This window comes from Ictidomys tridecemlineatus, chromosome 10, assembly GCF_052094955.1.
Source record: "Ictidomys tridecemlineatus isolate mIctTri1 chromosome 10, mIctTri1.hap1, whole genome shotgun sequence".
NCBI lineage: Eukaryota > Metazoa > Chordata > Mammalia > Rodentia > Sciuridae > Ictidomys > Ictidomys tridecemlineatus.
Window position 1 is genome coordinate 91,653,060 of NC_135486.1, and position 22,488 is coordinate 91,675,547.

General features: G+C 32.4%; 1 protein-coding gene across 3 annotated transcripts in view; it reads right to left on the minus strand.

Annotated features, from left to right (window-relative positions):
• Ccdc7 (coiled-coil domain containing 7) overlaps positions 1 to 22,488 on the minus strand; it is a 233,702-nt gene that overhangs the window by 40,479 nt on the left and 170,735 nt on the right. For 2 of the 3 annotated variants that reach the window (XM_078023431.1, XM_078023429.1), the window contains 9 exons: positions 16,665 to 16,748; positions 15,849 to 15,932; positions 15,031 to 15,114; positions 14,145 to 14,228; positions 13,361 to 13,444; positions 12,309 to 12,395; positions 8,908 to 9,012; positions 8,660 to 8,710; positions 6,491 to 6,613 (listed from right to left, as the gene is read on the minus strand). In XM_078023431.1, the coding sequence (XP_077879557.1) occupies positions 6,491 to 6,613; positions 8,660 to 8,710; positions 8,908 to 9,012; positions 12,309 to 12,395; positions 13,361 to 13,444; positions 14,145 to 14,228; positions 15,031 to 15,114; positions 15,849 to 15,932; positions 16,665 to 16,748 (786 nt within the window). Of the gene's footprint in view, positions 1 to 6,490; positions 6,614 to 8,659; positions 8,711 to 8,907; positions 9,013 to 12,308; positions 12,396 to 12,545; positions 12,613 to 13,360; positions 13,445 to 14,144; positions 14,229 to 15,030; positions 15,115 to 15,848; positions 15,933 to 16,664; positions 16,749 to 22,488 lie in introns of those variants that run through there. The other variant, XM_078023430.1, reaches the window with a different exon arrangement.

Consider the following 22,488-nt stretch of genomic DNA (forward strand, 5'->3'; position numbering starts at 1 on the left):
GTTGCCTAGGGCTCAGAGTATAAGGAAATTGGAGAATTATAGCTAAGGAGTTCAGAGGTTTCTTCCTCAGGTAATAAGCATGTTCTAAAACCGTTATGGTAGTGAATGCATAATTCTGTGAATATTCTAAAAGCCATAGAATTTAAAATTTTTAATGGATGAAATGTGAGGTGTGTGAATTGTTATGGTTTAGATATGCAGTATCCACCAAAAGGAAACATACATACACACACACACTCACACACAGACACACACGTAAATGTTGGTGGCAAGGATATGGAGAAATAGAAAACATCATAGCTGGCTGTGGAAATGTAAAATGGTAGAGCCACTTTGAACACTTCGTCATTTTAAAAAATAATTAACATAAGTTTGCAATGAAAACATGTTGCCACAAAAACCTACATGTGAATATTCAAAGCAGAATCAGTAAAGTCAAAAAGTGAAATCAATTCAAATATTTATCAACTTGTTGATAGATAAAAATATGTACAAAATACTTGTCATCAATAAAAAGGAATAAAATACAACATTGCAACATTTTCTGGTAAATTGATGGAGCTGGAGAATATCATGCTAATAAGCAAGTCCCCCAAAACCAAAGGTCAAATATTTTCTCTGATATGCAGATGCTAATTCATAATCAGGACTGCAGCTAAGGAAGACTAGAGGTACTCTGGGTTAGGCAGAGGAGAGTGAAGGGAGGGAAGGAATGTGAGGGTAGGAAAGATAGTAGAGTGAATTTGACATTATTACTCTATGTGTATATATTACTACATGACCAGTGTAATCCTACAGTACGTACAACCAGAAGAATGGGAAGTTATACTTCATTTATGTATGATGTGTCAAAATGTATTCTACTGTCATGTGTAACTAATTAGAACAACAAAATAATAAGACTCACAAAACACCTTACATTGTATATTATATTTATATGGGATATCTAGAAAGCAAATACAGAGATATAAAAGTTGATTCGTGGTTATCTGGGACCAAGAATGGAAACTATCTATTGTGAACTATTTTGAGGGATTTATTAAAATGATGGAAATGTTCTAAAACTGAATTAAGGTGATGATTGCAGTCCAAGGATTACTAAAACCATGGACACATACACTTGAAATGGGTGGAATTTGTGGCATGCAAATTATAACTCAGTGAAGTTTTTATAAAATTGTTAATATGTACCTCTCTGAGAAACACATTTGCCAACTAGAGTACAATGTTTATGTATGCTTGTTTCTATCTTTAGCCTCCACTTAAAAAAACTGTTTTCCAGTTAATTAGGACAGCTTTTTTTTAAACCCCATTTAAGTATTGAATGGCATATATTTGTAATATAATCAGTTACATTTGTCCAAGTCTGTATTTTATTTTGGTGTCCTTCAATATCCTGATTCATTTGTTTTTGGTCGCATATTTTCTTTATTGAGAAAATTATGCTATCAAATGATGAAAAAAATGAAGATCATTGTCTGTTTATTTGCCTTTGATTTGCCCTGCTTTTCTTGTGAAGGTGCATACTTAAGAGCCTATCCTTGACTCACTGTTAAATGAAGTTTCTCTTCTCTCTAAAACCACCATTTTATACTGTTTTATATTAATGGAACTGGGACTTTACAAACCATATGTTTTACTGGCCAAGTAGCTTCCAGTTAGGCTGAGGGAAGTTCTTTCATTGAAGACCAGCACTAATTGGTGATCATTATTATCCAAAGTACATGTGTGAAGACACAAATTGGTGTGAATATACTTTGTATACAAACGGAGATATGAAAAATTGTGCTCTATATGTGTAATAAGAATTGCAATGCATTTCGCTGTTATATATAAATAAAAAATATAGTTGATCTTGGTACAGTGGCCTATAATTTCAGTGACTTGAGAGTCTGAGGCAGGAGGATCACAAGTTGGAGGCCAGTTTTGTCAATTTAGCAAGACACTCTCAAAATTAAAAGAATATTTTAAATAACATAAAATAATACATATTATTTATAATATATTATGATAAAATATATGTATATATTTTTCAAATATATATGAAAGCCTCAATCATATTGTCCAACACCCCACTTTCATCAATAGACAGATCATCCAGACAAAAATATCAATAAAGAGCCAGGCACAGTGACATGCACCTGTAAGCCCAGCATCTCAGGAGGCTGAGGTAGGAGGATCACAAGAGACCAGACTCAGCAACTTAGCAAGGTCCTCTGCAACTTAGTGACTCTGTTTCAAAATAAAATATCAAAAAAGGACTATAGAATAGGGCTCAGTTGTGAAGCACCTTTGGGTTCAATGTCTAGTACCAAAAAAAAAAAAAAAGAAAAAGAAAAAAGAAAATCAACAAAGAAATATCAGAGTTAAACTAAACTATAAATAATATGGACTGTTACACAACACTTTATTGAACAGCTACAGAGTATACATTCTTTTCATCAGTACATGGAACATTCTCTAGAATGGGCCACATATTAGAGCATGAAAAAAATCTCAATAAATTTCTTTAAAAATTGAACTCATATCTTTTCTTACTAAAAAGGAATAAACTAGAAATAAATAACAAAATTAACTTCAGAAACTCTACAAACATGAATACTAAACAAAATACAAAAGGGAAACTAGATAAAAACAGATTTCAAATACAATCTACTGATACATATCAAGGACCTAGAAAAGCAAGAGCAAATTAACTTAAAATTAGTAGAAAGAAATAAATACTAAAAGATCAGAGCAGAAACAGATGAAATAAAGGCAAAAAGATAACACAAAAGACCAATATCAGGGATTGAAACTGTAACAGTGGTCCCTTCACCTTCTGAATATAGCCCTCATTGCTCTAAGGCTTTAAACCCCCGCTGTGTCCCTTGTGATTGGGGGGAGTCCCCTGTGTTTCTCCTTTGCTAGCAAAGCAATAAACCTTTTTTTTTCTTTTGGTCAAAAACTGTGTCTTCATTAAATTGGCATTAATTGACACTGGGGACAGGGACTGAACTTTGGTCACAAAACCAGGGGTGATTAACCACTGAGCTTCATTCCTGATCCTTTTTATATTTAGAGACAGGGTTGCCATAGGCAGTTGATAAATCATTGCTTTGAACTATTGAAACCTTGGATGTTGAAAAGCTGCTTTTGGGAAGCTTGCAGCACAAGAGCACCTGGGGAGTGCCCATGTGCAAGATGATTCCTGTTGATAGGGGAAATTCTGTGGTTGTTATGGAGCTCCCCAGATCCTAGCTCCCCAGAGTTACAGGAAATGGCTACCACTAAACCCTAAACAAGCTGTTTTTGCCATCTTCATCCTGTTTTCCTAAAGAATTTCTTCACACTGAATCCCTTTGGTGTATCTATATAAATTACTGTACAGACTCCATTTTGTTTTCAGATCCAGTCTCCACCAGAGCTAGTACCCACAATGCCCTGGCTTTTCACTAAAAAATGAATCTTTGTCTTATTTATATAATTTCTAATTAATTTTTTAAGTTCGACTCATAACCTGCATTGGTTAACCATCCATCTGCTGTGCTGTCTGTGGTGGACTATATAGGTCTTGCTACCTAGGGCCTCACTAAGTTGCTGAGTCTGGCTTTGAACTTGTGGTCCTTCTGTGTTGGCCTCCCCAGCTGCTGGGATTATAGACATGGCTCAACATATCTGGTTTTTTGAAAAGGTCAATAAAATCAACAAACCTTTAGCTAGACTAAGGGAAAAAAAGGCTCAAATAAATAAAAATAGAAATGATAAATGAGATATTGCAACTAATAACATAGAAATACGAAAGATCATTAAAAATTATTACAAGTAACTCTACATAACAAAAATTGGAAAACTTAGAAATGGATAAATTTCTAGACACATAAAAGATACTGAAATTGAACCATGAAGACATAGAACACTGAACAGACCAATAACAAATAGTAAGATTGAAACTGTACTAAAATGTTTCCCCAAAAAGAAAAATCTGGGAACAGATGACTTCACTGCTAAATTCTATCAAAATTTTAAGGAAGAACTAATACTAATTCTCCTCAAACTATTAAAAACATGAAAGGGAAGGAATTCTTAGAAGCTCACTCTTAAGAGTCAGCATTACTGTGATATCAAAACAAGACAGGGACATAATAACAACAAAAGAAAACTATAAAGTAATACCTTTAATGAACATAGATGCAAAAATGATGCATAGAATATTAACAAATCAAATCCAACAGCATATCAAAAAGATAATTTACTATAATCAGATTAGATTCATTCCAGGAGTGCGAGGGTGATTCAACAGCTGCAAATCTTTGAATATAATATATTACACCACAAAATGAAGGACAAAGTCATATGCTTATCTAAATAGATAAACAAAGCTTTCAATAAAATTCAATATTCTATGATATTGACAAAATAATGAAACTTCTGGAAAAATTAGGTACAGAGGAGCATACTTTAATGTAATACAAATTGTGCACAATAAAGCTGCAGCTAACATTATACCAAATGAGGAAAAGATGAAAATGTTTTCTTTAAAGTCTGAAACAAGGATGCTCACTTTCACCACTCTTATTCAATATAGTATAGAAACCTTAGCCAGTACAATTAGGCAAGAAAAATAAATAAATAGTATGCAAATAGAAAATATGGAATTCAAATTATACCTGTTTGCAGATGATATGATTCTCTATGTGGGAAAATGTAAAGACTGCACTAAAAGACTATTAGAATTGATAAGAGAGCTCAGCAAATTTGTAGAATACAAAATCAACATAAATAAATCAGTAGCATTTTAATATAAAATAACAAGAAGTGCTGAGGAAAAACTTATAACAGAAAAAATTATTCTCAAGACCTACAAAAACTTAAAATACAGAGAAATGAATCTAAACAAGAAAGTAAAAGACCTCTATAAAAAAATTATAAAACTCTGATGAAAGAAACTGATGAGGACATTAAAAAAAGGGAAAGACCTCTCATGTTTATGGATGGGAAGAATTAATATTTTAAAATGTATATATTACTCAAAGCAATCTATAGGTTTAATGCAATTCCTATAAAAATACCAATGATATTCTTAACAGGACTAGAAAAAGACAATTCCAAAATTAATATAGAAGTACAAAGACCCTAAGTAGCCAAAGTAAGCTTGATCAAAAAGAACCAAGTTGGTTCAAACTCTTCATTTCTGTATTTATAACTTTTCTTATATTTTATTGAGTAGAAATAGCCCTTATTACTATTTCTATAAAGTATTTCATCATTTTTCTCTTTCTGGTCTTTGTTCTGTATCCTGTGATAGCATCTTCCTTAATTTTGACTTTTACCACAACCGCATTTCACTTTGGACCAAATATTCATTTCTCTATTTCACACAATTTGACTTCCACAATGGACTAAAACATTATGGCATTATCACAAAACCACCCAGACCAATGGAACAGAATTGAGTGCCCATAAATAACTCTGCACATCTATAGTCAACTGATTTTTTGGACAAAAGTGATAAGAATATACACTGTAGACTGGACAGTCTCTTCAATAAATGGTGCTGGGAAAATTGGATATCCATATACAAAAGAATGAAATTAGATTCCTATGTCTCACAAGTTATAAAATTCAATGTAGAATGGATCAAGAACTTAAATGTAAGACTAGAAACTAGGAAAATACTTGGAAAAAAATCATAAGGGAAATGCTTCAGGACATTGGAAATGGCAAATATTTTTTTCTTTGCAAGGGAAGAAATCCCCCAAAAGCAATCAAAGCAAAAATAGACAAACAGAATTACATCAAACTAAAAATCTCTGCATAGCAAAGAAAGAAGTCTTCAGAGTTAAGAGACAGTCAAGAGAATGGGTGAAAATATTTACAAACTATGATTCTGACAAGGGGCTAATATCCATAATATATAAGAAACTCACAAAACTCAATATCAAAAAATAACTCAATTAAAAATGGGCCATAGGCCTAAATAGAAATTTCTTCAATTTCTAAGGTCTTCCTCTATTTTATCAAAATGCCCATACTACCAAAAGTGCTATACGGATTCAATGCAATATTCATCAAAATTCTAATAATGTAAAAAATAATTCTAATGATGTTCTTTATAGAAATAAAAAAAAAAGCAGTCATGAAATTCATCTGGAAAACTAAGAGACCCAGAATAGGTAAAACAATCCTTGGCAAAAAAAGTGAATCAGGAGGCATCACAATCCCAGACTTAAATTATACTACAGAGCTACAGTAACAAAAACAGCATTGCATTTGCACCAAAGCAGGCAAAAAGACAAACGAAATAGAAGATACAAACTCACAAAAATACAGTTACCTCATACTTGAAAAGGATGCCAAAAACATACATTATCTCATCTTCAAACATACAAAGATTTCCCTAAGAGATTGTTGAATAAAAATGTAAGATAAAAAAGTAAATTAAAAAACAGTTCAAAACTATTCTAGGTAATTAGATACTTTAAAAATATTTTTATATGTAATCTTTTACCTTTATTCTGAAAGGATGATAAATTGCTGGATTTTTTTGGAAATTTATTTGGTATAATGTTCTTAGTTTGAATATCTTCTTGATGTTGTTTGAATGTATCTTTGTTTTTCTGTAAACTCACACCTAAGATAAAAGTTTAAAATAAAAATTTCATGAATATTCTTACTTTTCACACACTATTTCCCAAACTCTTATTTCTGTATTTATAACTTTTCTTATATTGTATTGAGTAGCTACTTATAACTATTTCTATAAAGTCTTTCATCATTTTTCTCTTTCTTGTCTTTGTTCTGTGTCCTGTGATAGCATCTTCCTTAATTTTGACTTATACCACAACCACATTTCACTTTGGACCAAATATTCATCTCTGTATTTTATCTGTAGTCTACATTTAAAATAATACTTTTGGAAAGATGGTTTTAGAGAACAAATTTTGTGCATAAGTCATTGAACCAACCTCAACAATCAACCAATGCTAGTTATATTTCATAAATTCTATTTATTATAAAAGCAACATGTAATTGTAGAAAACTTCCATTTGGAAGCCAAGGGGTAAGGAGATTCACAAGACATTGTAACTGAAGTCCACTGAGTGAATAAATTATTGTTAACATAATTTGTTTCAGAACCTATGGCTTAAGCTAGCTATTCACATTTGTCAAATAAGGGTGAAAGCTGGAGAAAATTTGTAAATCACTACAAATAAAAATCTTAAAGCATGTTAGAGTGATGATTCCATGTTATTCAATATAAGTTTATTCTCTATATTATTTTTCTGAAAATGCCCATGCAAAATTAATTTGTGTGATGATATTTTAATACATCCTGACATTACAGATTGAATGTAATTTTGGATATAGATGGTACAGAAGACTATCCCAAATGAATTAATCTCACTAGTTAACTGTAGATTAAAATATGTTCTTAAAGTATTGCTAAAATGTACAATTCACAATAGATAGACTGTGGACCGAACCTAGATGCCCTTCAATAGATGAATGGATAAAAAAAATGTGGCATTCATACACAATGGAACATTATGCAGCACTAAAAATAACAAGATCATGGCATTTGCAGGGAAATGGATGGCATTACAGCAGATTATGCTAAAGTGAAGTTAGCCAATCCCTAAAAAATAAATGCCGAATGTCTTCTTTGATATAAGGGGGGGTGACTCTAAATGGGGTAGAGAGGAAGAGCATGAGAAGAAGATTACCACTAAATAGGGAAGAGAGGTAGGAGGGGATGGGAGGGAGAAGGGGAATTGCACAGAAGATGGAAAGAGACCCTCATTGTTATTCAGAATACATGTATGATGTTGTGATGAGAAAAAGAAAAAAAAAGTGTATCACATTAGATTGGGTAGAGAGAGGTGATGATGGGAGGGGAGGGAAGGGGAAGTGGGGACAGGAAGAGCAGCAGAATAAAATAGACACTAGTGTTGCTGTATGTATAAACACGGCTGTATAACCAATGTGATTCTGCAACCTGTACACTTGGAAAAATAAGAAATTATACCCCATTTGATTAAAATGTATGATATGTCAAGATCATTGTACTGTCATGAGCAATTAATAATAAATAAATAAATAAATAAATAAATAAATAAAGTATTGCTAAAATGTCATAAAAACAAATGTTAGATAACACAGATGAAGAAAAAGCATTTAATTTGGGGATTTCTACCCAAAAGTTTTTAGTGTGTATATAGGTGTAAACTTTTTTCTTTTCTTCTTCTTTCTTTCTTTCTTTTTTTTTTTTTACAAAATATCTTTGACGCAAAGTAATGTAGGTGATGGGAGAGAATAGGATGTGGAGAATTCAACAGTAAAAGGGAAAGAAAAAACAGAAGCCACAATAAAAACTTTTGAACAATACTTGCACAGAACATCATTATATATAGTTATGACTACAAATGATAAAAATCTTAGAAAGGAGGAATGAGACAAGGTAGAAAAGGAAACTCTATAAGTATATTTTATATTAATTTGTATCTCTCTTGCTCAAGTATGTTGAGTCCTAATCACCTTGTGATAGTATAGGTTGTAGAGTCTTTGGCAAGTGACTATGTCACGAAGGCTCAGTATTCTCCTTAAAGAAGTCCCCTTCCACTTTGCCCCTTTTACCATGTGAGGACACAGAAAGAGGCACCAGAAGGTGAATACTCACCAGTAACAACTTCTGTCAGTATGTTGGCCAAATGTTTTCCAGCTTCCAGAACTGTGAGAAATAAATTGCTATTGTTTATAAACCACTCAGTTTAAGGTCTTTAGTTTATAGCAGCTTGAGCTAGGACAGTCTTTATGTATTTTCTGAAATTTTTAAATATGCCAAGAGTAAAATAGTAAGAATTCTATGAAAACTATTCTAAGTGATTAGATTCTTATTTTATATGATTATATACTACTGTCTTATACCTTGATTGTCCATGGATGATTTTGTTGAGAATTTACGTGGTGCAGTATGCTTGACAAAACTATCTTCTTGTGTGAATATATTTTTGCCTTTAGATAAACTCATACCTAAAATTAAAAATTTAAAAAGTCACATGATGGCATGATAACTACTTACGAACTACTACCAAATTCCTTATATTAGCCTTTGTTCCTGTATTTGTAATTTCTTATTTCTCATTTTAAAGAGTGACCACTTGTTTATTACTCAAATTCCTATAAAGGATTTTATAATTTTTCCTCTATGTTCCTTAATAGTAATTTTGGCCTTTATCTGAATATCTTTTTATTTTAAACAAAAATATTCATTTTTATATTTGAATTGTAATATCCTTTCAAATGTTTCCTTTAAAAAATTTACATCTCTTAAGTTTTATCAACATCATTTTTATTATTGCCCTAAATTATTAAAAATAAACATCAACTAATTAGCACTGTGATTCTTAATATGTATGATATTTTAAATTTTCAGGACTTAAATGAGAATATTTTATTGCTGAATCTAACATGGTTATTCAAAAGTAACAAGAATCCACTTATTGAACAACACTGAATCCAAAAGTAATAGAAGGTATTGATCCTAAAAATTAAAGAAAAATGGAGGTACCATTTGCATGTATGTATCAACAGATGTGAGTTAGAGAAAAACACCTGTTATTGTGTCAGGTATATAGTGTATAGCTAAAAACAGTTCAGTGATCATAACCTACCAAATATTTTAAGATAAAACACAAAAAAGTATTTTATGTTGGCATAGCAACAATAATACCCTGGATCTTATACAGTTACATTGTCACATCCAAGATATTTGGAAAAGAAAAACTGATCTTATGTACCCTGCATCTTTAGCTGACCAAATACTTCATGAATTGAATGGTTTTAATCCTAGAAATTTGCTGAAACATTCTACAAGTATATTATGGAATGATATGTTTGCTACTAATTTTTTTGGTATCATAATAATAGATTGTCATACCCACAGAACAAGGATCCAGGAACTTGAAATAAAAGCTCATCATTTGCATTTAAAGAATAAAGAAGGGGGATGTGCGGGGATCCATCCATGAAATGTGCCTGAATCAAATCAGCATGGAAGCCATTGGGTAAGAAAGTCTTCTCCCAGAAGCAACCCTGACACTTTGAGACTGCCCTGTAAGTGTGAATTCTTATTCAGCTCTGACACAGGTTCTTCACAACAACAGAAATGGGAGTTACCTTTTAAGAACCAAACAGCCTACCTACCCCCATTTCTATCCTGTTTTTGCAACAAAGAAGTTTTTATCAAATCTTTTTGATATATTCTGATAAAGCATGCACAGGCTCTGCACTCCTCTGGTTGGTTTGGCCAGTCACTGCTCCTGCTCTGAAAACTTAATTTCTGGCCTCTTGTGTTTATTTTGTAGTACTATTTTCTTAGCTTTTATTTCATAGCCAGTCCATCCCTTTAATGGGAACCCTTCCCTCGCCCGTGTGGGATGTGTGTGAGACCCACAGGCACCTAGCTCTGGGCCCCACTTCTCTCCAGAGAAGTCTGTCTCTGTCCCTTTCTTAAATAAAATTTGCTTTCTATGATTGCCTCAGCATTTCTTTGGTGATTAATCTTCAATACCAGGGGAACGAGGACCCATTCTTGATCTCCAAGACAGGTATCAGCTGGGGGCTCATCTGGGATTGTTATCAAGATAAGCTCCTCTACATCTCACATCTTACTGAGGTGCACATTTCTGTCCCTTTCTCTTTCCTTCTAGAGGGCAATATTGGGCACCCATCACCTAGTTAAACACAATTAATGCAAGCTGCCAATCTGAAAACTCTGGTGAAAGGGTTCAAGGCCTCTGGTGGTTCCTAATCACTTGCCCTGTGGGTCAGGAATGTGGGTCTCTGCCAAAGCTATTTCTGCATTTCCTATGATGGCTCAGAGTGTCTGGAGTCAGAACACAACAGCCTTGGATCCTAATTTGTCTGTGGATGGGTGGAGTTGAACAAAGGAGTGAAGCAACTGTGAGATTCTTGTCCAGGCCACTCCCCAGTGTAAATCAAATGCTTCTCTCTTGACAGCCTAATGGATATCCTATAGTGACTGGTCAATCAAAAGGTTCTTGGGCTGGGATTGTGGCTCAGTGGTAGAGCGCTCGCCTAGCACATGCAAGACCCTGAGTTTGATCCTCAGCACCACATAAAAATAAATAAATAAATAAATACACACACAAACAAAGACGTGCTGAGCAAACATCACAGTATCGCACACATCTCTGTATGAGCCAATCTCATTCTCCAACGCTTCCTTCTCCTAAATAATCTCATTCCCTCACTGATCAGCATTGAGAGAGGGACATTTTACATGGAGTGGTTTATAAGAAAAACCTGGATTCCCTTTGTTCACATATTGAGACTTTGCAAGCCTGCAGAAATTCTCTCCATTATTGTTTCTGTGCTCCTCTGTGCCCCACTAGCTTCTTATAGTTTCTAGTATTTTAAAAAATACTTTCCTGTGGATTTGAGTTAATGTCTCCTTTAATTTTCTTCAGCACATCATTGCTCCCATACATCTTGTTTGTGTTGTTATTGTCAAATTCATTATGTCTATAAAATATAGACTCAATGATACAAGTATGTGCATATTGTACTATATAATTACTTTTAAAATCAAGTAAAAGAAGAAAGAGAACAAAGGACATATTTGTACAGTCTTTTGTATAACAGAATTACTTTACTAATGCTCTTGAATTTATGGATTTTAAAAAATGTGTGAGGACACTTGCTTTTAGTCTGAAGAACTTTCTTAACTATTTCTTAAAAAGTGGCTGATTGTAACAAATTCTCTAAATTTTTATTTATTTTGAATTTTCCAAATAAATAAATTTTTATTTGTTTGAATCACATTTTTTTTTGGCCTGGATGTAAAATCATGGTTGATGTTTTTTGTCCTGTAATACTTTGAATATACCATCCCACTGTGTGTCTTCCAGTTTCTTTAGTTTCTGATGCTTTTTTTCTTTTTAGTTTCTGAGTTTTCCTTAAAATTTATTTATTTATTTACTTTATTAGTGCATTAGAATTATACATAATGTTAGGGTTCGTTTTGACATAACGATGCAAGCATGGAATATAATTTACTCCAATCCAATCCTCTGTATTTCTCCTTTTCCTCTTCTCCCTTCCCTTCTCCCTCCCCTTACATAAACACAAGGGAGGGATTTCCCTTTCCTCTACTCTACTGGTCTTCTTTGTATTACTAGGGTTTTTTTTTTGGTAGGAGGGCATTCATGAAGACTTTTCTTATATAATAATAAGAAACAGTAGTACTGTTGTCATCAGAGAAAATAAAGAAATCATAAGTAAATTTTTAAATTTATTGTTCTTACCAAGGTGACTTTTTGGTTTTGTGTTCATTTCATCCTTTATTATTAGATGTTTTCCTCTTATGTCAGTCAACGGTTGTGTATCAGTTTCTAAAAAAGCAAACAGATTAAAAAACAATGTTCTAAAGTAAATACTTGTAGGGACAAGCACATGGAGTACTGCATATATGGCATAGTTAAGGGTGTCTGAGTGGCAGGCCACTCCCCTCATGCTAGGCACATGAGCGGCAGGCCACTTACCCAGTAGGCAGAGCCATGGGCATGAGGTCACGTGTTGTAGTCGCTGCGCTTGCTTCAACGCCCACTCCTCAATTGGTAGATGCAAGGACAGTTAGCAGAAATTGCATTGGTCGCTGCCTGTAATCTGCTTAGCTACTGCTTGAGTATATACAAATGATACCTGTGCAATAAAATCAGACCTGCTTCCTGCTTGGTCTCTGGAAGTCTTGATTAGCGACTCCTCAGCCACACTCTCCTCTACCCTGTTCTGTGGACTTCTTTGCTGGACGAGAGAGCCCACACAAATACTAATATATGAATATACATGTGTCTAGTATATTCATACTAATATATGAATATATGTGTGTCTAGTTATTTTAAAAATGTCTAACTGACATTTTTAAAATAACTTTTTAGTTTTAGGTGGACACAATAACTTTATTTTTATTTATTTATTTTTATGTGGTGCTGATGATCGAAACCAATGCCTCACCCATGCTAGGGGAGCACTGTACCGCTGAGTCACAACCCCAGCTCCTAATTAATATATATATTTTTAATTAGAAAAGACTGATGCAGCAAGCAAGAGAAGTTGGAAATGTGTCCTGACCCTGATGCCATCGAGTGAAAGTCTTGCTTTGAAGAATTGGTGAAAACTATGAATGTTAAAATTTGTACTATGGTCATGGCAGCCTAGATATATACCAGTGCAATCTAAACAGGCAGAAATCAGAAATTTATAGGTACTTGTCCCACAATACTGAAGCCACAATAAATAAATTCTGGCATTACAAATTAACAAGAAAAATTAAGTTTATAAAAATTCTTGTTATTACCAAGAGAACTCTTCACTTGTATCTTGAATTCACTCTTTCTTTTGCCTCTTTCGACTGCATGGGTCAATCTGTCTTTATCAATTCCTGTAGAAATACATATACATCAAAATGCTGTATGATAGCCATTTATATACATTTATATAGTATGTGCATGTGCATGTGCATGTGTGTGTGTTGGGAGTGCTAACTCAATAATTTTATTTATAGAGGAAGAATCTTCTCTGAAATGAAATGCCTAAATTAGAAAATAACAAAACCTTAGAATGGAAAGGATTCTAGAAATTACATAAGACATTATATTGAGGCTTAGTTATGCTAACTTCACCAAGACTGTATCCAGAGAAAGGCAAACCTGATGCACATCTTGAAGTCAAATAATTCCTTAACCAGTGAATTTTCTATACAGTTATAGCTCTTATGCGTATATCTTATTGATTCTGTTTCTCTGGAGAACACTAATACTCTGGTGTTCCCTTTTACAGTATGCATTGCTGCTTTTAATATTTTTCTTTGTGTTTCAACATTTTTACTATGATGAATCTAGTAGTAAGGGATTTCTTTGTATTATTCTACTTAGATTTTAGTGATCTTGGATATGTAGATTTGTATTTATCATTAAATATTTTTCAAAGCTTCAGCTTCTGCTCATTTTTTTTGCTTTCTATAGTGCTCCTAACAAGTCTGCTAATTCTTTATTATAACAGTTTAAATGTACTTGTGCTCTCTAGTGAATTTTTTCATGATATAAAACAAGAAATATTAGACCTGAGAAACCTTTTCATACCGGGGAGATTCACTGCTAATGTCTTGAGCTCACTCTTCAATAAAGGTTGTTTAAAATCATCTTTCAAGAGTTCTGGATCATTCTCTATAGAAATAAAAAGATTTCAAAAAACTTTGTGAGGTATTCCTAACATAGAGATGTGAGGTGTGTGTGTGTGTGTCTTGGATTCATTCTTCAATAAATGTTATTTAAAATTATCTTTCAAGTGTTCTGGATCAGTCTTATAGAAATAAAAAGATTTCAAAATACTTTGTAAGGTATTCCTAAAACATAGAGGTAAAGATGTGTGTGTATGTGTGTGTGTGTCTATGCATATGTGTGTGAGTCTAAAATCATTAGCCTTTTTAAACAATGGATGTACTTACCATGATATGTCAAATCTCTAAACATTAGAACTGGAAGGTCGTTTGGCAATCAAATAAGCTTCAGGATACTGAGGTTTAACAAGTTTAGTGAATAACTAAGACCACATATCCAGTTAATAATAAAATTGTAACTCTTATATTCTTTTTTTAACCTCAGGTAAAAGTCAACTGTTTTATTTTTGCAGACTGAAGAACTTTTTTTATATCTACATTAGAAAGAGACTTTCCATCTAATCAATTGGAATAGCATTGGATATATTTGAACCAATAATATGCTAAGCTCATTTGACTTTTCTAAAGTGCTTGCTAAATGGATGAATTCTAAGAGTAATGATATATAGCTAATTATCTATTTCTAGTAAGTAACATAGTATAAATAATTATGGGAGGGTAGTTGTGAGGACTTTTGCCCATGTTATGTAACATACAAATAGTGTTGTTATTGTGGACACAAAGTTAACCATACTTCAAAAATGATAAGAAATAAATGAGAAATATTAGACCTGAAAGCCTTTTCATACCAGGGAGATTCACAGCTAGTGTCTTGAGTTCACTCTTCAATAAAGGTTCTTTAAAAGCATCTCTCAAGAGTTCTGGATCATTCTCTATAGAAATAAAAAGATTTCAAAAAACTTTGTGATGTATTCGTAACATAGAGATGTGAGGGGTGTGTGTGTGTGTGTGTGTGTGTGTGTGTGTGTGTGTGTGTGTATGAGAGTGAGAGAATGAGAATATGAGAGAAAATTAGCCATTTAAAAAATTAATGAATAATATACTAACATAATTAGCTTTTTAATTCAAAATAAGTGATAACAAAGTGTCTAGATTGTCAAATCTCTAAATATTAAAACTGGAAGGTCGTTTAGCAATCAAATAAGCTTCAGGATACTAAAGTTTAACAAGTTTAGTGAATAAGACCACATATCCAGTTAATAATAAAATTGTAACTGTTATATTCTTTTTTTAACCTCAGTTAAAAGTCAACTGTTTTATTTTTGCAGACTGAAGAACTTTTTAAATCTACATTAGAAAGAGAACTTTCCATCTAATCAATTGGAATAGCACTGGATATATTTGAACCAATAATATGCTAAGCTCATTTGACTTTTCTAAAGTTCTTGCTAAATGGATGAATTCTAAGAGTAATGATATATATAGCTTATTATTTATTTCTAGTAAGTAACATAGTATAAATAATTATGGGAGGGTAGTTGTGAGGACTTTTGCCCATGTTATGTAACATACAGATAGTGTTGTTATTGTGGACACAAAGTTAACCATACTCCAAAAATGATAAGAAATAAATGAGAAATATTAGACCTGAAAAGCCTTTTCATACCAGGGAGATTCACAGTTAGTGTCTTGAGTTCACTCTTCAATAAAGGTTCTTTAAAAGCATCTCTCAAGAGTTCTGGATCATTCTCTATAGAAATAAAAAGATTTCAAAAAACTTTGTGAGGTATTCGTAACATAGAGATGTGAGCGGTGTGTGTGTGTGTGTGTGTGTGTGTGTGTGTGTGTGTGTGTGTAAGAGAGAGAGAGAGAGAATGAGAATATGAGAGAAAATTACCCATTTAAAAAATTAATGAATAATATACTAACATAATTAGCTTTTTATTCAAAATAAGTGATAACAAAGTGTCTAGACTGTCAAATCTCTAAATATTAGAACTGGAAGGTCGTTTGGCAATCAAATAAGCTTCAGGATACTGAGGTTTAACAAGTTTAGTGAATAAGACCACATTTCCAGTTAATAATAAAATTGTAACTGTTATATTGTTTTTTTAACCTCAGGTAAAAGTCAGCTGTTTTATTTTTGCAGACTGAAGAACTTTTTTATCTACATTAGAAAGAGAACTTTCCATCTAATCAATTGAAATAGCACTGGATATATTTGAACCAATAATATGCTAAGCTCATTTGACTTTTCTAAAGTTCTTGCTAAATGGATGAATTCTAAGAGTAATGATATATATAGCTAATTATCTATTTCTAGTACGTAACATAGTATAAATAATTATGGGAGGGTAGTTGTGAGGACTTTTGCCCATGTTATGTAACATACAGATAGTGTTGTTATTGTGGACACAAAGTTAACCATACTCCAAAAATGATAAGAAATGAGAAATATTAGACCTGAAAAGCCTTTTCATACCAGGGAGATTCACAGTTAGTGTCTTGAGTTCACTCTTCGATAAAGGTTCTTTAAAAGCATCTCTCAAGAGTTCTGGATCATTCTCTATAGAAATAAAAAGATTTCAAAAACTTTGTGAGGTATCCCTAACATAGAGATGTGAGAGGAGTGTGTGTGTGTATGTGTGTATGTGTGTGTGTGTGTGTGTGTGTGTGTGTGTGTGTGTGTATAAGAGAGAATGAGAGAAAATTAGCCATTTAAAAAATTAATGAATAAGATACTAACATAATTAGCTTTTTATTCAAAATAAGTGATAACAAAGTGTCTAGATTGTCAAATCTCTATATATTAGAACTGGAAGGTCATTTGGTAATCAAATATTCTGTATGAAAGCCTTCTATTGATCACTATATATTCTTGGAGAACTGATTCTTTCAACATTACTTAATGCCTCTTGCTATCTTAGTAAATTGTCTTTGTTCTGAAGTCAGCTTATCTGATTAATGTTAGCATGGTATATATTCTCATTCCTTTACCTTTAATTTGTCTGTGTCTATATTAAAAGTAGTTTTCCAGCAAACTATATATATATATGGATCTTGTTTTTTTTTTAATCCTGTCTGAAGTTTACTGTTTTGTTTGTTTGTTTTTGCACCAAAGATTGAACCCAGGGGTGCTTTACCACTGAGCCACACCCCCAGCCATTTTTAATATTTTATTTAGAGATAGGGTCTCACTGAGTTGCTTAGGGTCTCACTAACTTGCAGAGGCTGGCTTTCAACTCGTGATCCTCCTGCCTCAGCCTCCTGAGCCTCTGGGATTACAGGAATGTGACACTGTGTCCAGCAATATGTCTATTTTTTAACTGATGTATTTAAACTATAGATACTTAAAGTGATTTTTGTTATAACTGGATTAATACCTAAATGTGTGGTATTGATTTCTTTTTTTAAAAAAATTGTTCTTTATAGTTATACATGACAGGAGAGTCTATTATGGTATATTTTTACAAACATTAATTATATCTTATTCTAATTAGGATCCCAGTCTTGGTCATGTATATTTGTTGAGATTCATTGTGGTGTATTCATATATGTACATAGGAAAGTTATGTCAAATTCTTTCTTTCCTTCCCATCTTTCCTTTTCTTCTTCCCTCCTTCCTTCCCTCTCTTACCCTCCTCTGTTTTTTGGATTTTTTAAATAATTTTTTTTCTCTCTTAAACTATCAATTATACTTCATTTTATACTATATAAGTGTTGGTTTCTGTAGAGTTCACAATGTACTTTTACAGCAAATGCAAGTTCATTTTCAAAAACCATGATTTGATTTCACATGAAGTGCAATTACCTTATAATAAAACTCATTCATAAACAAATGACTTTCCAATACATTGCTCATATTCTTATTTTCAAACAAAAACTGCTATGTGCTAGATCATCGAGCTTTGTAATGTTTTGAACAACCAATAAAAAAATTTTGAAAAAAAAGAAAAGTGAAAATGTTTATTTTTATTTATTTATTTATCCTTTCTTTATATGGATATGAGTTTCTGATCAACATTCTTTTCTCTAAGAAACTTTCACCATTTTTTAAAATAAGGAAATTCAACTTACAATAAGTTTTCTTATTTTTTTCATCTGAGTCTTTATTTTCTATTGCTGACATGGTTTTTGAAGAGAAATCTTATGCAATTTTCCTTCTTTACAGTGTCTTCATTAGGATTTAATATCAAAGTAAAACTGGCTTCACAAATTAGGTGTGAAATGTTGTTTTCCTTTGGTCTCTGAAATGCCTAATTTAGAATTAGTTCTTCAACAAATATTTGAGAAATTACCAGTAAAACTATTTGGGACTGGAATATGTGGGAGGGTTTAAGAGTTTTGAATTATAGTTCTTTAATAAACTCACATGAATTTTATCATTTGGCCTTATGTTAGCTTTGGTATATTTTGATTTTCTAAAAATTTGTTCATTTTTTCCAAATTATCAAACTTACTGACATGAGTTTATAATATATGACTGAAATAATTAATAATTATTAATGAATATTAGTCATCGAAATTAATGGATTTCACTGTGACTTTCCATACATGTATATATCATGTTTTTGTCATATCCACCATCCCTTCTACCCTCTCTTGTCCTCTTTATTTCCCCACTTCACCTGGTCCACCTTATAGTCCCTTCTATTTCCAGGTTGTTTTATTTTTAATTTCAAAAAAATAAAAAAGGAAGGAAGGAAGAAAAAGAAAACATGTGATACTTGTATTTCTGCTCCTGGCTTTTTTCACTAAACATGATGTGCTCCAATTCCATTCATTTTTCTATAAATGATGATATCCTTCTTAATGACTGAACAATATTAGGGCTGGAGTTGTGGCTCAGTGGTAGAGCATTCACCTGGCACAAGTGAGGCACTGGGTTTGATCCTCAGCACCACATAAAAACAAATAATTAAATGAATAATATGCTACTATGCATGTAGATTTTTTAATTGCAGTTTCAATCTTATTGACTTATATACTTTTTATTTTTAAGATCTGCTTGGTTCAATTTTTGTAGGTCATTTGTATTGAGAATTTGCCTATTTTTTCTATATATTCTAATATTGGCATATGATTTTACAAAATATTGCCTAATGGCCCCCTGGATTTAGTGGTAACTTTTTAAATATTCCTATTTTTTTCTACACTTTTATTAATTTGGATCTTCTCTTTCTTTTGGTTTGTTTAGCTAAGTTTTGTCAATTTTGCTATCTTTTCAAAGAACCAATTCTTAATTCTGGTGATCCTTTGTATTGTTCTTCTCTATTTATTTGTACTCAAATCTTTATCTTTTTCTCCTACTAATGATTTTGGATTTGATTTGTTATTGTTTTTCTAAGACCTTGAGATACATCATTAGGTCATTTATTTGAGAGCTCCTTTTAAAAAATGTAGACACATAGAGCTATAAACTTCCTTTTGAGTGTCACTTTTGCTGTACTCTATGGAGTTTTGTAAGTTGTGTTTCTATTGTTTTAATTGATTCTTTTTAGTTATATATGACTATACACACACACAATACTATGACATAATTATAAAACCATGAAATATAATTTGTTCTAATTCAGTCCCCAGTCTTTCCCTTACCCTCCTTCTCCTACTCACTGTTCCTTTACTTTTGTGGGAGGTCTTTCCATCTTCTAAGGTCTTCTTCAATTACTTTCTTTAGTATTATATAGTTTTCATTGTAGAGGCCCTTTCCCTCTTTTGTTAGAATATAGTTTTCCTAATTTCGTTTTCAGTAGGCTTATCATTGGAATATAGGAACATGATTGATTTATGGGTGTTGATTTTCTACCCTGCTACTTTGTTGAATTCATTTATGAGTCCTAGAAGTTTACTAGAGCAGGTTTTTTTCTTGCATTCCTGGGATGAATCCCATAGTAGTAGTGCAGTATTTTTTTGATATGTTTTGTATGCAGTTTGCAAATATTTTATTAAGAATTTTTGTATCTATTTTTACCAAGTATATTGGCATAAAGTTTTCTTTTCTTCATGTATCTTTTTCTGGTTTTGGTAGCTTCATATAATGAGTTTGGGAGGGTTCCCTCCTTTTCTGTTTCATGGAATAATTTGAGAAGGATCGGTATTAGTTTTTCTTTAAAGGTCTGGTAGAACTCAGCTAATAATTCATGCAGTTATGAGCTTTTCTTTGTTGGAAGCCTTTTGAAGGCTATTTCACTTTCATTACTAGAAATTGATCTGTTTTCTATGTCCTTCTGGTTTAATTTGGGTAGCTCATTTGTCTCTAGAAATTTGTCTAGCTTATTGGAGTATAAATTTTCAAAATAGTTTCTGAATATCCTTAGGGTTCCAGTAGCGTTTGTAGTAATATTTTCTTTTTCATCTCATATTTTGATAATCTGCATTTTTCTCTTTCTTTTAGTGAGTTTGGCTAAGAATTTACCAATTTTCTTTATTCTTTCAAAAAACTTTTATTGGGGGGGGTAGTGGGTACCAGGTAATGAATTCAGAGGCATTTAAACACTGAGCCACATCCCCAGACTTATTTCATATTTTTATTTAGAGACAGAATATCACTGACTTGCTTATCACCTCACTTTTGCTGATTCTGTTTGGTCCAAATTATTAATTGTAGTTTTTAGATCTATAGAATATTTACTTAGTTTTTTTTGAGGATATATCCAATGATGAAAGATATATGTTAAAGTAACCCAGTATTATTGTATGGTGGTCTACTTGATTCTTAATATTTAGAAGGGTTTGTTTTATGTACACAGATGCTTCATTGTTTGGGGCATAAATACTTATAATCATTATGTATTTTGGTGTATTATTTCCTTAATCAGTATAAAATGAGCTTATTTGTCTTTTCTAATTACCTTTGGCTTGAAATCCACTTTACCTGATGAGAATGGTAACCCCTGTTTGTCTGCAAGATCCATGTGAGTGGTATGTTTTTTGTCATCTTTTCACTTTCAGTTGGTGGATATCTCTGTTGGTGAGGTGAATCTCTTGCAGACAACATATTGTTGGGTCTTGTTTTTAATTCAATTGGAAGGGGTGGGGTACCAGGGATTGCATAGAGTTTATTTATTCATTGGTACTGGGGTTTGAACTCAGGGACACTCAACAACTGAGCCATATCCCTAGCCCTATTTGTATTTCTTTTTAGACACAGGGTCTCAATGAATTGCTTAGTGCCTCACTTTTGCTGAGGCTGTCTTTGAACTCATGATCCTCCTCCCTCAGCCTCCTGTGCTGCTGGGATTATAGGTGTGTGCCACTGCTCCTGGCCCTGTGTCTTTTGAATTTAAACCATTTATATTTAATGTTATTATTGAGAGCTGATTTTTATTTCCTGCCATTTTGATTTATTTCCAGTGTTTAATTGGGTTTGATTCTCCTTATAATTGACTATGCTTCTAGTGTGATGCCTGCTCTTGCTTGTTCTCAATTTTAATTTCTTCTTCATGAAATATTTTATTGAGTATGTTTTGTAGTGCAAGCTTTCTAGTCATGGTTTCTTTTAGCTTTTGTTTATCATGGAAGGTTTTTATTATATCTTCAATTTATAGCTTAATTGTGTTGGGTATATTGTTCCTGGTTGGCATTCATTATCTTTAAGAGGTTGGTATATAGTATTACAAACTCTCCTTGCTTTTAGGGTTTGGGTTGAGAAATCAGCTGAAATCCAGATTGGTTTACCTTTAAATGTGACTAGTCATTTTTCTCTTGTAGTTTTAAAAATTCTATTCTTATCTCTGTCTTAGGCCTTTTCATAATAATGTGTCTGTTGTGACTTTGAATATTTGGAGTCCTATCACCTTCTGCATTCGAATTTCCATTTCATTGAAAAGTTTTCTGATATCATCTGATTGAAAATATTGTACATGTCTTTAGTTGGAGTTTTAGAACTTCATCTATCCCAGTGAATCTTAAATTTGTTATCTCATATTTCTTGAATATTCAACTTTATTTTCAAGATTATATACTTTGTCTTCAAGGCTTCAAAATCTGTCCTCAAAGTGGTCTAATCTATTGGTGACATTTTCCATTGAATGTTTAATTTGATTTATTGATTCCTTCATTGCAAAGATTTCTGTTTGATTCTTTTTTCAGAATCTCTCTTTGTTGAAGTGATATTTCACTTCCTGTATTTTTCCCCTGATTTCACTCCTTACATCATCTGTTAGCTCATAGAACAGTTTATGAATTTTTAAAATTTTATCTCTGAAATTTCCTCCATTGTGGTGTCAAGGAAGTCTGTTGCTGAAGCATTATAGGCTTTTTGAGATGGTTTCTTGGCCTGCTTTTTTACATTGTTTGTATGTATA